The 13,387-nt window shown below is 40.7% G+C and overlaps 1 protein-coding gene across 1 annotated transcript in view; it reads right to left on the bottom strand.

The window, feature by feature from the left end:
• The window catches only part of DNAH5 (dynein axonemal heavy chain 5), a 282,567-nt gene that overhangs the window by 197,031 nt on the left and 72,149 nt on the right, over window positions 1-13,387 (bottom strand). Inside the window, 7 exon segments of the mRNA XM_023239471.2 lie at window positions 3,473-3,688; window positions 4,246-4,368; window positions 7,010-7,117; window positions 8,060-8,173; window positions 9,150-9,326; window positions 10,122-10,259; window positions 13,113-13,334. Coding sequence (XP_023095239.2) covers window positions 3,473-3,688; window positions 4,246-4,368; window positions 7,010-7,117; window positions 8,060-8,173; window positions 9,150-9,326; window positions 10,122-10,259; window positions 13,113-13,334 — 1,098 coding nt within the window.

Here is a 13,387-nt window from a genome sequence, read left to right as displayed (position 1 = left end):
TATAAAATAAAACCATAGCTGAAAAGCAGGAGAGGTGTTTTCTCTAAAAATTTCTCTGGGGTGCCTGGGTGGCTCAGTCAGTTGAGCATCTGACTTCAGTTCGGGTCATGATCTCATGGCTTGTAAGTTCGAGCCCCACGTCTGGCTCTGTGCTGAGAGCTCAGAGCCTGGAGCCTGCTTTGAATTCTGTCTCTCTCTCTCTCTCTCTCTCTCTCTCTCTCTCTCTGCCCCTCCCCCGCTTGTGCGCCTCTCTCTCTCTCTCTCTCTCTCTCTCAAAAATCAGTAAAAACATTAAAGAAAATTCCTTTTTAATTTCTTACTAATGATATCTGAATTTTTTTTAAAAGTCCAGAGTAGAATTATTAAAACATTTTTCACTGAAAAGTTTAAGTCTTCTCAGAAAATAAATAGCAGTAACAGAACACAACCAACCTAGGAAGAAAATAGTTGTAGCATCTACAGATGAAAATCTACCTTCTAAGCCTCACATGTCTTAAATAAAACATCAAACCTCAATCTGCCGTCTCAAGAATCTCCAGAATTAACTGCTTCCTCCTACCCTGCAAAGCTACAGTCTGTGACTATGAAAGCACAAATCAGGCAACTCGTCTCCTTGAGAATACTATTATCCTAAGTTTTGTTTGCTCAGAATAATGAGCTATAATGCTCTATGATCATTCTTAACCAGGTACTAAGCCATTCTCAAACTCAGGTGCCCACATTGTTGACACAGGCATATAATTTTTATGAAGAAAGTTGGGCCTCCTTCCATCACCTCCTCTTCAAAGTCATTTCCATTTAAACATCAATTCACATCTCTCAATAGACAAGTGTATAAAATGCAGAACTCCTTGAATCAAGTTTACTAACTAAAACAACCTACTCTTTCATGCTGTATAACTACAAAATTAGCTCTATGTAGACACTATATACATATGGTGCCATCCATCATGTTATGAGCATTGAAAATCTGCATTACTACATTTTAATGTGGCAAGAAAGAAAGAAAGAAAGAAAGAAAGAAAGAAAGAAAGAAAGATTGATTTAGGGTCCTTAGAAAATTCTTTTCTATGTTTGGATTTAATGGTCACTTAAGAGTATTAAGCTGACAAACATTAATCATGACCTTCAACCAACTAATCCAACTCAACCTAGTAAACCATTTACTTGATGGGTATTTATTGTGCACCTATTACATGCTAGTGAACTCTGAAAACACAGGAAGGAGCTGAAAAAACAAATGTCCCTGCCCTCAAAGAACGTCCAGCCTCGGTGCGGGACGGGGTCAGAATCTATGTAAAGCACAAGTAAATGGACAGGATAATTTCACACAGTGATAAAATGAGTAATGTGACATTGAGTGCTCAAGAAGAACAGAGATCAAGGAAAACCTATCCAAAAGGGTCATTTAAATGAAGATCTACAGGCCAAGAAAGAGTAGCCATGTGATGGTCCAGAGGCAGAACTTTCCAGGAAAAAAAGCTCTATAAGCCCCAAGGTGGACTGAACTGAAATGACCTGTGTCCAGAGAACATCAAAGGAGAAGCCGATGAGGAGACAGGAGGGGTGGACAGGACCTTGATAGCTACACAAGGAACCTCAGTTTCACTTCCATGGTCACCATTTTGAGCTTCTAACACTGGTAGTAACACACAAAAACCTCACTAGATGCTTTCATGCACCATCTACATTTTATCTCACTATCCTCTGGTACATCCATTTTAATCAGTATTTCACGTTAGACTTTCAGAACTATTTCTCTTCCCAGTATTTTTATCAGGTTAGAACAGTCTTTATCTGCATTTAGATGTATAGCTCAACTTCTCCTTCAAAAATAAACTTTGACATATGCTCCAAAGTTATTTTTTCATTAAGAATAGAAAATAAATAAATTCCAAGCTGAAAAGTAAATGAATATATTCGGTCTTTGTCTTGCAAAACTGTCGGTTTCAGATATAGATTATCCACCCTGCAGATAACACCCAACCCACCTAAAATGTTTCCTGCTATATAAAAAAGGTCTTTTCTCTTACTCTCCTAAAATCTGGTCTACTCAGGAAATGAAAAAGATTCCTTATATTAGACTAAACTGTTAGAGTACAAAAACTAATGTGTGGCAGTAGATTTTACGATTCTTTTCAAATTCAAGTACAAAAAAAAAAAATTAGCTTTTAATATCACTGTCCCCAAACAAGAAAAACTTAACTATATCAAGACTAAGAATTCAAAACCCATTTTGTTAGGAAATTGTTTTTCAAAACTCTTCAAAACATTATTAGATCACTGTGCCTGCTTTAAAAACTAAGGTTAGTTACATACCTACCCTTACAAGATAAAGCAGTTAAAAATCAAAATAATTAGAAACTGTTGGGCTAGGGGCGCCTGGGTGGCTCAGTCGGTTAAGCGTCCGACTTCAGCTCAGGTCATGATCTCGCGGTCCGTGAGTTCGAGCCCCGCGTCGGGCTCTGTGCTGACTGCTCAGAGCCTGGAGCCTGTTTCGGATTCTGTGTCTCCCTCTCTCTGACCCTCCCCCATTCATGCTCTGTCTCTCTCTGTCTCAAAAATAAATAAACATTAAAAAAAAATTAAAAAAAAAAAAAGAAACTGTTGGGCTAAATTAAAATCTTTTATTTCGCTAAAATACGTCCCTTTTATTTTGCTAACATAGGTCCAAATAAAAAGATTAAATGCAGCCATAATCAGATGCACCCAGAACTCAGTGTCAGTTAGTGCCTGAAGCATAGTATATGTTTCATTAAATATTTCTTGCACGAATAAATGAAATAATAAGTTATATTTAAACATTTTTCTTGTGCTAATGAAAATGCTCTTACTAATGATGATTAATTTTAGACTATTGGTAAGTCATTCTCATAATCACATACCTGAGAAGAACATATTAGCACCATTACACAATTCTCAAATAGATTTAATTTCTTTATTGTTCAAGGGTCATGAGCTTACATCTAACATTACAGATTATTTGAATCATTCTAAATATAAATACTTATACGAGATATTAAAGTTTTAGTTACAGAAAAGGTAGGAAATTTAGTTTTAAAGGACAGAACCTCGGGGGCGCCTAGCTGGCTCAGTCAGTGGAGCGTGCAACTCTTAATCTTGGGGTTGTGAGTTCAAGTCCCACGTTGGGTATAGACGTTACTTAAAAAAAAATAAAATCTTGGGGCGCCTGGGTGGCGCAGTCGGTTAAGCGTCCGACTTCAGCCAGGTCACGATCTCGCGGTCCGGGAGTTCGAGCCCCGCGTTGGGCTCTGGGCTGATGATGGCTCAGAGCCTGGAGCCTGTTTCCGATTCTGTGTCTCCCTCTCTCTCTCTGCCCCTCCCCCGTTCATGCTCTGTCTCTCTCTGTCCCAAAAATAAATAACGTTGAAAAAAAAAATTTAAAAACAAAAAAAATAAAAATAAAAAAATAAAATAAAATAAAATCTTTAAACAAAAATAAAGTACAGACCTGGTATTTAGCGACCATGTCTTCCAGCCCCTCAATTTTAGAATCTTGCAGGACTGAGTATGTCCTGAAGGTGGTAAAGATGTCTATTATCTTGGTAAGACGTCGGTGGAAAGTTTCAAATTTTCCAAAAATATACATCTCACTAAATTCAAATTGTTTCTCATTTGGATCTTGTTTAAGCTTTTGTTTTGTCTTGTGAAAGCAGCGCTGGTATTCCTTAAAATTAAAAACCAAAATATTAGAAAGGGAACATAACCCAGGTTATCAACCTTATTCTCTCACGTGGAAGAAGCTGTAAATTCAGGGTGGAACTTCAAACCCTGCCAGTGTCATGCCTTTGCATGTGCCCATTCTTCAGCTGGCAATGTCATCATTTCCTAACTCCCAATCTAGCAAATTACTAATTATTCATGAGGCAACTCAAAGGCACAGCCTTTCCACTCGATCCCACTGTGTTAGCATTAGCCTAACTCGGTGTCTAACTCCCAATTCATCCTCAAGAAACTAAAGAAACTACCTCATCTTTGCATTTCTGGGACTGAGTGTGGCATCAGGACATCACAGGGCCCCAAAACAGCAGAATAAGTGCATAAATTTTGAGAGGAGATTTATTAACATTCAATTTTCTTCACAATAAAGAATTACTCTTTTACAAAAAGAATTACTTTTCAGCAATCAACAATGATAATTGCTAAATGATTAAAGATGCATCAGCAAAAACCACATGAAAATAATAAAATATTATCTAAACGTGTTATTAAGCTGACCGTTACCTGCTTGAGTTTAATTGCAGACAATATCTTTTCCACAACAACATCTTGCGGCTGGCTCCAGATGGACGCAGTTCCATTGTTGGTAATGTAGGCTTTACATGCAGATATCATCTGATTCGTCACCTGGAATTTCCCAATAAAATGGTGCTAAGTACATAAAACAGCCATCACTCATAAACTGAACTGGAGGGTCCTTGACTCCTCTACCTCTCAGGGTGTGCAATCTGTGACCTTGACACTAGGTTTCTTTTTTTTCCATCACAGCCATGATCCAGCACTAACACTTTTTTTGCCCCAGCTCTTTTTTTGCCCCAGCTCATTTATACAAAAGACAAACAAAAATTATTTATATTTCAGGTGTACAACATGATCCTTTACATTCATATGCAGAGTGAAATGATTACCATGATAAACACATGTACCACCTCACAGTTTACCACTGTGTGTGGTGTGTGTGTGTGAGTGTGTGTGTGTGTGTGTGTGTGTGTTGAAAAGACGTCAGATCTGCTCTCTTACCAACTTTTGAGTACACAATACAAGTATTATTAACTATGGTAGCTATGCTGTGCGTTAGATTCCCCAGAATTTATTCATCTTATAACTGAGAGTTGTAGCATCTCCCTGTTGCCCACACTCCCCAGCCTCTGGCAACCACCCTTCTACTCTCTACTCCCATTTGTTCGTCTTTCTTCGATTCTAATATGTACTGTCAAAATCATTTGTGAAATCACAGAGTTGGAAGCACTGTGGCCAATCAACAATTCAGGCCCCCTGGTTTATGCAGGATGAACATCTCGACCAACCAGGAGAGAATTCACTTCCCTGTCTGAAAGCTGTTGAGAGTTCCCCCAGTCTTCTTAGGTAGGCTGCTCTAACATGTAACTCACAGTCTCCAAGTGCCATGGAAAGGACTGTCCACCTGACCATTTCATGACACCAGGAGCTGTAGCAGAAATGTCAAAAAGGAGAAGAAGAGAATAGACTCAAGCTGACATCCGTAACCACTAATATTTTATCCATTTCTCCAAACTGCAAAAAAAAAAAAAGTCAGAATTTTCTTATGACTTTTTTATAATGTAAAAGGAAAATGAGATGACTATGTATGCATGGAATGGCATGATGTCTGGGACAGGCAGTGCAAAGCCTGGAGGAGAGTGTGGAACAAGATGGGTGACGTGCAGACAGAACCTGGGCGACAGGGACTTGGGGGTCTGGTGTATAATTCTCTGTCCTTTGTACCCATCTCAAAATCTCCATAATGAAAGCTTCTCCAAAATTAGATAAATGACGGTTTCACAATTTTGTTCAAAAACAAGCCTTGCGGGGGGCGCCTGGGTGGCTCAGTCGGTTGCGCGTCCGACTTCAGCTCAGGTCACGATCTCGCGGTCCCTGAGTTCGAGCCCCGCGTCGGGCTCTGGGCTGATGGCTCAGAGCCTGGAGCCTGCTTCCCATTCTGTGTCTCCCTCTCTCTCTGCCCCTCCCCCGTTCATGCTCTGTCTCTGTCTCAAAAATAAACTTAAAAAAAAATTTTTTTTTAAATAAATAAAATTTTAAAAATTTAAAAAAATAATAAAAACAAAAACAAAAACAAAAACAAGCCTTGCGGATAATATGCATGAAGTCTGGAGCGATGATACAAATTGGCTTTGGAGGCTCCTTCTCAGGGAATATCCCTCACGACCCTCACATGTCCTTTTAACATGGGAAGAAGTGGAGCAAGAATCTCATGGATTTCCCTCCTTTCTCTACCTGAACTGCCTGACTGAGAGCAGAGAAAAGGGAGCCTCCTGTCCAGTTCTCAGGCTGGACGTACCCCTTCCCAAGAAGAAGCATGCCTCCTACTATGCGAGCATTCACAACACAAGTCCTGATGAGGCAGAAATGCCTCTATTTTAGCGCAACATTGAAAATTTTCACCTTGGTGATGAAAGTCATTTACTTCTTAGAGACTGTTCAAAATGGGGAAAGCAACAGTGCTCACCATAAACGCTTATGAGTTAGGACGTACGGTTTAAACATCGTTATGTTTTTTGACAGAATCATTATAATTGCTTTAGGATTACTGAAATGTTGCAAGTGGCTTTTATGACCATGATAACTGTTCTAATAACACCAAGCAAACAACTGTGGCATCAAATAAATTTGGAAAAGTGGCACATAAAATATAAAAGAGGAGAAAGCCAGTTAAATATAGTTTTTCTTAATTAAAATTTACCCAAAAGGAATAAATAATGTGCTAAATAACATAGGGAAAGAAATTCCAAAAAGGCTCTTTGTTAAAATTTTATTATATAAATAACACAATTATTGGGGTGCCTGGGTGGCTCAATCGGGTAAGTGTCCAACTTCGGCTCAGGTCATGATCTCACAGTACATGAGTTCGAGCCCCGCATTGGGCTCTGTGCTGATAGCTCAGAGCCTGCAGCCTGCTTCGGATTCTGTGTGTCCCTCTCTCTCTGCCCCTCCCCCACTCATGCTCTGTCTCTCCCCTCTCTCAAAAATGAATAAACATTTAAAAAAAATTTTTAATTAAAAAAATAGCCCAATTATTTATTATAATAATTATTTTGGGAAATAATGCTTTATGATTTGCAAGAATCAGCCTCACGAATACACTTAATTCTATATCTATTTACAGATTAAATTTTTTTTAATTGTAGGATACATAGACATTGAATTGTGCCCATATGGTAATTTCTAATTATCAAAAAATCAACATTGCAAAAAAATACAAGTGACCATGGGATCTATGCTACGAACTTACCTTTACAAACAGAGACGTGATCTTCTCAGAGGTGTTATAGTAATGGGAAATAGTATAGATCATTTTAATTGCATTTATAAGTGTAGGGATAGCATCAACCATGGATATCTAGAAGACACCACAAAAGTTTTCAGAGAAACAAATACCAAATTCAGCAAAATTCTGATAGTATAACCATTCAATCTTCATTAGAATAAAATTAGCTAAGAGATTTTTAGTTAAATTTTTAAAATATTATCTAACACTCCACATAGATGTATTTAAAGGTAATTTCATTTTTATTACTCATATGCAGTTAATCAAATTTGTTTCAATGCAAGAAACATTAACTGTCTGTTAATGACAAGGTTAACATTAATTTTGTAATCAATAAAAGCAGGCACTCCCTAAAGTTAAAAGATAAAACACCAACCGATAACTTTTCCAACACCTCTTTGAGTATCATCCAGAATGTCAATTACAATACTCAATGGAAACAGGAATACGCAAAAAAGATTCTAAAATATAATATTGCATATCCATCTCAGAGAGATAGACAGACAGATAGATACAGATAAATATATACATATGTACAGTTGACCCTTGAACAATGAGGGGCCAGGCACACCAATCCCCATGTAGTTGAAAATTCATGCACAACTTTTGACTGCCCCCCAAAACTTAACTACTAATAGCCTACTGTTGACTGGAAGTCTTACCGATAATATAAACAGTTGATTAATACATATTTTGTATGTTTTATGTATTATATACTATATTTTTACAATAAAGTAAGCTAGAGAAAAGAAAATGGTAAGAAAGATAAAATATACTTTCAGCAATATACTGTATTTTTTGGAAAAAAAAAAACTCATGTGTAAGTGGACGCACGCCGTCCAAACCCATGTTGCCCAAGGGTCAACTGTATACATATAAAATTTTCTTGAGACTAAAAGGAGGTTTCAAGACTTTTCCAACAAACTTTAATATTAATGAACCAAACTCCATGCTCGATTCCGCCAGTGCAAAAGGTTTACCAGCAGACTAAGCAAGTAGGTTTCTTCAACTCACAGGGTCACTACTGTACAAGGGGTCACAGCATTTTTCAAGTGTGTACAAATATTTGACATTGTCCTTCGCTTCATTAGCTGCATCAGTGATTCGAATATCCAGCTCCCGCCAAGTCTAAGCACAAGACAGGAAAGCAATTTTTATGCAATTATTATAAAGGAACTTCCAATATAACAGCTGCTAACAGCCACCACAGGTCCGTTGTGTCAGACTTCCAGTTTATCCTGTGCATCTCACAGAAAACTGAATCCACAGGAGTGAGGGGTATGGCCACGTTGGAGAGCAATTTAAATTTTGGGGCCGAATGTTTAAAGGTATCTCTTTAAGGCCTTCCCTTATAAAATCTACTCGCTAACTAGGACAGAGCATCAAGAGGGCAGCACCTCCATTTGAACCCACACTTTCTCTCCTCCACTGGCTCCTGGATCCATCGTGCCCCTCACTCCCATACTTTGTATGGTAAGAACCGAAGGAAGCCTCCAGCCCACAGCGAGCAAGAAACTGAATCCTGCAATGACCTCATGAGCAACCTGGAGGCAGATCCTCCCCCCAGGTGAGCCTCAGATGAACCAACACCCTGACTGTGACCTCAGGAGAGATCCTGAGTCAGAGGCACCCAGCTGAGTTGCCCCTAAATTCCTGACACACAGCACACAGACTGGGATATAATATATGTTTGCTGTGTTACGTTGCTAAGTGTTAGGGTAATTTGTTACAGGGGGATATAAAACGAATATACTAGGGCTGATTATATATATATATATATATCAAAGTAAGTTTTTGTTATTACAACTCCTGGTTAGTCTGAATTCAAAATATATACATAATCGTAATGTGAAGCTACATCTTAATTACATGCAATGCTCTCTAATAATACATATACATACATGTACACCAGCCAACAAATACTCCTAATTCAAAGGCAATGTCCACAGTACCCAGAATTATAAAAGGGCAAGATTATCCAGGCTTCAAGTTTCTTCATAAAGGTATAACAACATTTTTCTGTTCCTAGTTACTCTATGACACGAAAATACACACAGAGAATTTCCATTCCCGTTTCATAAAGCAGAAAGAAATGGCTGACAACCTTCAGAAGTTTAGACCTAGCAGCAGCAAGCATTGCCAAGACAGCCTTCACATCCGGGCCTTTTAACTGATCCAAAAGGTAGTTAAATTTGGACAGTCTTTTCTTCCAGTGCTCCAACTCTGCTCGGGGCCCGAGGTCATCCGCTTCCTTACGCAGCTGGCTGTTTTCAGCAAGGACCTGATAATGCACGGCAGAACTGTGAACCACTGAATGGGGCTGGCGGTATGAAAGTTATACACTGGGAAATAAATCAATTATGCATCATGGTATATTTGAATCTGAATCTGAATCTGAATCATGATATATTTGTATTCATTTGCACGCTTCAAGTGACAGCCTTTTACTTGTATCCATTTTTAAAACTTCAACAAAAATTTAGTGAACATGCTCAAATTGGAAACTACTTATTTAGAAAGTTCTAATGAACTTTTGGAGGACCTGACCTCAGAACATTTCCTTGACTCTTCACTTACCGTATACCCTTAGAGCAATATAACCTTGGAAAGTCTGCATGCCTTAAGTTGGTTAACTTTCATTGTTAACTGTTGGTTAATTTTCATTACTTTTTGATTAAATGTCTGCCGACATTTCGGATTTTTCTGAAAATGTTTTTTTAAGCTTTTTTTTTTTTTTTTTAAAGTCTCGAGCTCCCTTTTAGAAGGCACACTGACTGGAAAACTCCTTGTACTTCTACAGAGATTCTCTGTAAAATACACCTTGAGAAAAAAAAAATTGACAAAGCGCAGTCTTCTTGCTACATTAAGTATTTAAAGTTACTTGCTTTCCTCTCTTCAAATTTTTTACTATCTCTTCTTAACTAATGACGATAAATGAAGACCACACTGAACTCCTCACCTTTTTAGGGACTCGTCAAATACTTAGGCAAATGGGAATGGCGAAAGATATACCGTCTTCCATTGACTAGTTCAGTAACGTAGCATCTGAAGCTGATGTTTGCTTTCTGAAAATTACCTGTTCTGTCTGTTTGATCCATACTCTCATACAAGCTTCTATTTTCTCCAGAGTCTCAGGGTTATGAGCTAGACTCAAGTAGTCTATCGGCTCCTTCAGGGTTTTCAGTTCAAATACGTCACACTTTTGAAGGCTCACCTAATTAAAATGCAAGTTAAACAATTAAGATGATGCTAATTTTATTTTTTAATGTTGATTTATTTATTTTGAAAGAGAGAGAGAGGAAGGGACAGAGAGAGAGGGAGAGAGAATCCCAAGCAGGTTCCGCACTGCCAGCATAGAGCCCGACACAGGGCTCCAACCCATGAACTGTGAGATCATGACCTGAGCTGAAATCAAGAGTTGGATGCTTAACCAACTGAGCCACCCAGGCACCCCATGATGATGCTAATTTTAAAACACACACACAGGGGCGCCTGGGTGGCGCAGTCGGTTAAGCGTCTGACTTCAGCCAGGTCACGATCTCGCGGTCCGTGAGTTCGAGCCCCGCGTCGGGCTCTGGGCTGATGGCTCAGAGCCTGGAGCCTGTTTCCGATTCTGTGTCTCCCTCTCTCTCTGCCCCTCCCCCGTTCATGCTCTGTCTCTCTCTGTCCCAAAAATAAATAAACGTTGAAAAAAAAAATTTAAGACACACACACACACACACACACACACACACACACATACGTAAACACACACTTCTGGTTCATCCCCGGGGTCAGAAGGATCTTAAAATTTTCTCTAAACTACCCTGTTCCCTGAAGAAAGATCTCTGAAAGCAGTGTGATACATAATGCTTAGTCCTCCCTGTGAACTAGAGATGACTGAGGGCAGATTTGGGGTCATAAAACAGAAAGAGTGAACTAAGGAGAGAGAGTCATAATATCACAAATTTTGGGAATTATAGGGAATTTAGAAATTAAAGAGTCAACTCACGAAACCAAAGAACATGGGGGAGCTTCAAGGTAATTGACTGGGGGAAGGGTAATTTCTAATGCATTACATTCTTTTTTTGAAACTAACCAGATGAAAAGATTCTCGTGTCCTTAACCAATAACATCCATATAGTTTGCAAGTTTAATGGCAAACACATGGATTCATTTCAGGGGAGGAAGGAGGAAGAGGACAGAGAAGGAGATGTGCTGGATTTTGACTTGACAAAGAAACTCAGCACATTTTTGCACACAGATAAATGGACCTCAATATTTGCTCAGGACATTTTCTCCTGGGAAAGTGCACCTGGCATTGTGAATGCCTAAATTCCAGTTTCAGGCCAATCCCACTTTAGCAACAACAGAGCTAGTACGTTTCTCTCAACTGGTTCAGAACCAGCAGGAAGGGGCGTGGTTATTTGTCATCCTCAAATGCCCATATGGTCAAGGAGCCACAACACAAGGCCCAGGCCCTAAGGGCTTCTTGGTAACTGAGATAAAACCAAAGAGTTCACTAGGAGATGTGGCAGGTGAATGGTGCAGGCTGGGAGTGAAGGACACCCGATGCTGAGTTCAGACCAGCAGAGAGAAGCCTATAGGGCGAGTCAGAGCACCTGCTACGAGGGCCTGCTGCAAGGGGACCCTGTAACCCCTGGATGGCCCCCTCAAGGTTTCTCGTTTCCTTCACTTGGCTTCCTAATAAAGCCCTGCCAGCTCTAACCTTACCTGATGGCCTCTGGCCCTGATGGCCTCTAACCTTACCTGATGGCTCCCATGCCCACCGCTGCTCTATGGGGCTATGTCCCATCTACATGGAGCTCAGAGACACCTCTCCGTCCTCCAAGAACCTAGCCTCCCCACTCTGTTTTTCACTTTGCTGCCCTCCGACGGGGCTCTGAAAACCCACCAGGGCGGGCACGTGCCTCTGCTCCCCTGTGCCCTTGCTCACGCTGCCCCCAGCCTGGAGGAACCTCCCAGCATGCCGCCACCCCTCCCCCTGCCACACTGCATCTTCCACCAGCCACTTCTGGAGCCATCTTTGGTTTTACAGGGGAGGGCTCTGCTCTCCATGAAGCGGCACTACCTCCCTTCTATGTGGAGATCCATCCACTTTTTTTAATCCCTAGACCACAATATGACATGGGACCATATGAAAGCACTGCTTTTTCAAGTAGAACAACAATCTAACTTGCTTCAGCTTGCGGTTTAGTATATAGGCCTGCATCAGAGTTCACTACACATAGAACTCAGATATTAGGTGGAATCAACCCGCTCCCATCTGGATGAAAGTTACTCCACTCCCCTATTCCATATCCTCTAGAAAGCCTGATGTCTCTCTCCCAATATCCCAATAGGTCCCAATGCTTCTCAGTCTCCTCTGAAGAGGAGTGAGTAACACACCGTCATTGGTATCACAGGCTACATTTCTGTCTCCCATTCGTGCCTGATCGGGGCTATCGCCATCACGGTCTCGCATCCACCACCGTCTGCCCCAAGTAATGTGTAACACGGGCTTCCAGTAGATTGCACACATTTTAAGGAAGCTAAATCTCACATTTGCCAAACTTATTCTTAAAGGCCCTTTTGGTCACAGGCTTAACCGCAGGACCCAACCCACTCCCTCCAGATACGTCAACTGCTCTCTCCTTCTCTCTCATCTTCAGGATTCCCTCCATCCCTACCCATCACCCACCACCCACCACCCAGCCCCCCCCCCCCCCACACACACACATGGGCACACACTCTCCACACTCTCTGGGTCCAGATTCCTTTCCTTCTAGGACAAACAGTGATGCCACAAGCATTTCATACACTTCTCTTTGCAGTCAAGCATGCGATGTGACTGAATGAAACCCTCCTTCGTGGCCAACACTTCCAATGCATTAATCACTCCAAACCGTAAGAATCTACATCTAGCTACCACCACCACCTCTGGGAGGGGCAATAAAAATGCCCATAAAATTTTTTCAAGATTTGCCAGGCAGAGGAATTAAGACCATCCAACAGAAGCATTACACACTTACATGTTGATTTGTCCACCATCTGATAACTTTTGAAGGAAGAACTTATTCATTCTTACCTTCTCCTTCAAACTCTCCTGTGCGCTCGACAGGACGCCCACAAAGCCTTCCAGAGAGCTCAAGAACTCCTGCCGAATGCTGGATGCTTCCTGAAGACCCTCGAGCTTGCCCCAGCCATGGCTCGTGGCCCTGAGAGCAGGAATGAAGATGTCCGACAGCAAATGCCTCACGCTGTTGAGCAGGCCCCCATCCGCGGTATCTAACATATTAAAGCTCACCTCCTGGAACACAGGAGATCCCCTGCTGTAAAAATTATCTGCAATTGCAACATAGC

Source organism: Felis catus, chromosome A1 (assembly GCF_018350175.1).
Source record: "Felis catus isolate Fca126 chromosome A1, F.catus_Fca126_mat1.0, whole genome shotgun sequence".
Taxonomy (NCBI): Eukaryota; Metazoa; Chordata; class Mammalia; order Carnivora; family Felidae; genus Felis; species Felis catus.
Note: the sequence above shows the minus strand (reverse complement) of the source record. Positions and strands in the feature narration are given on the sequence as shown.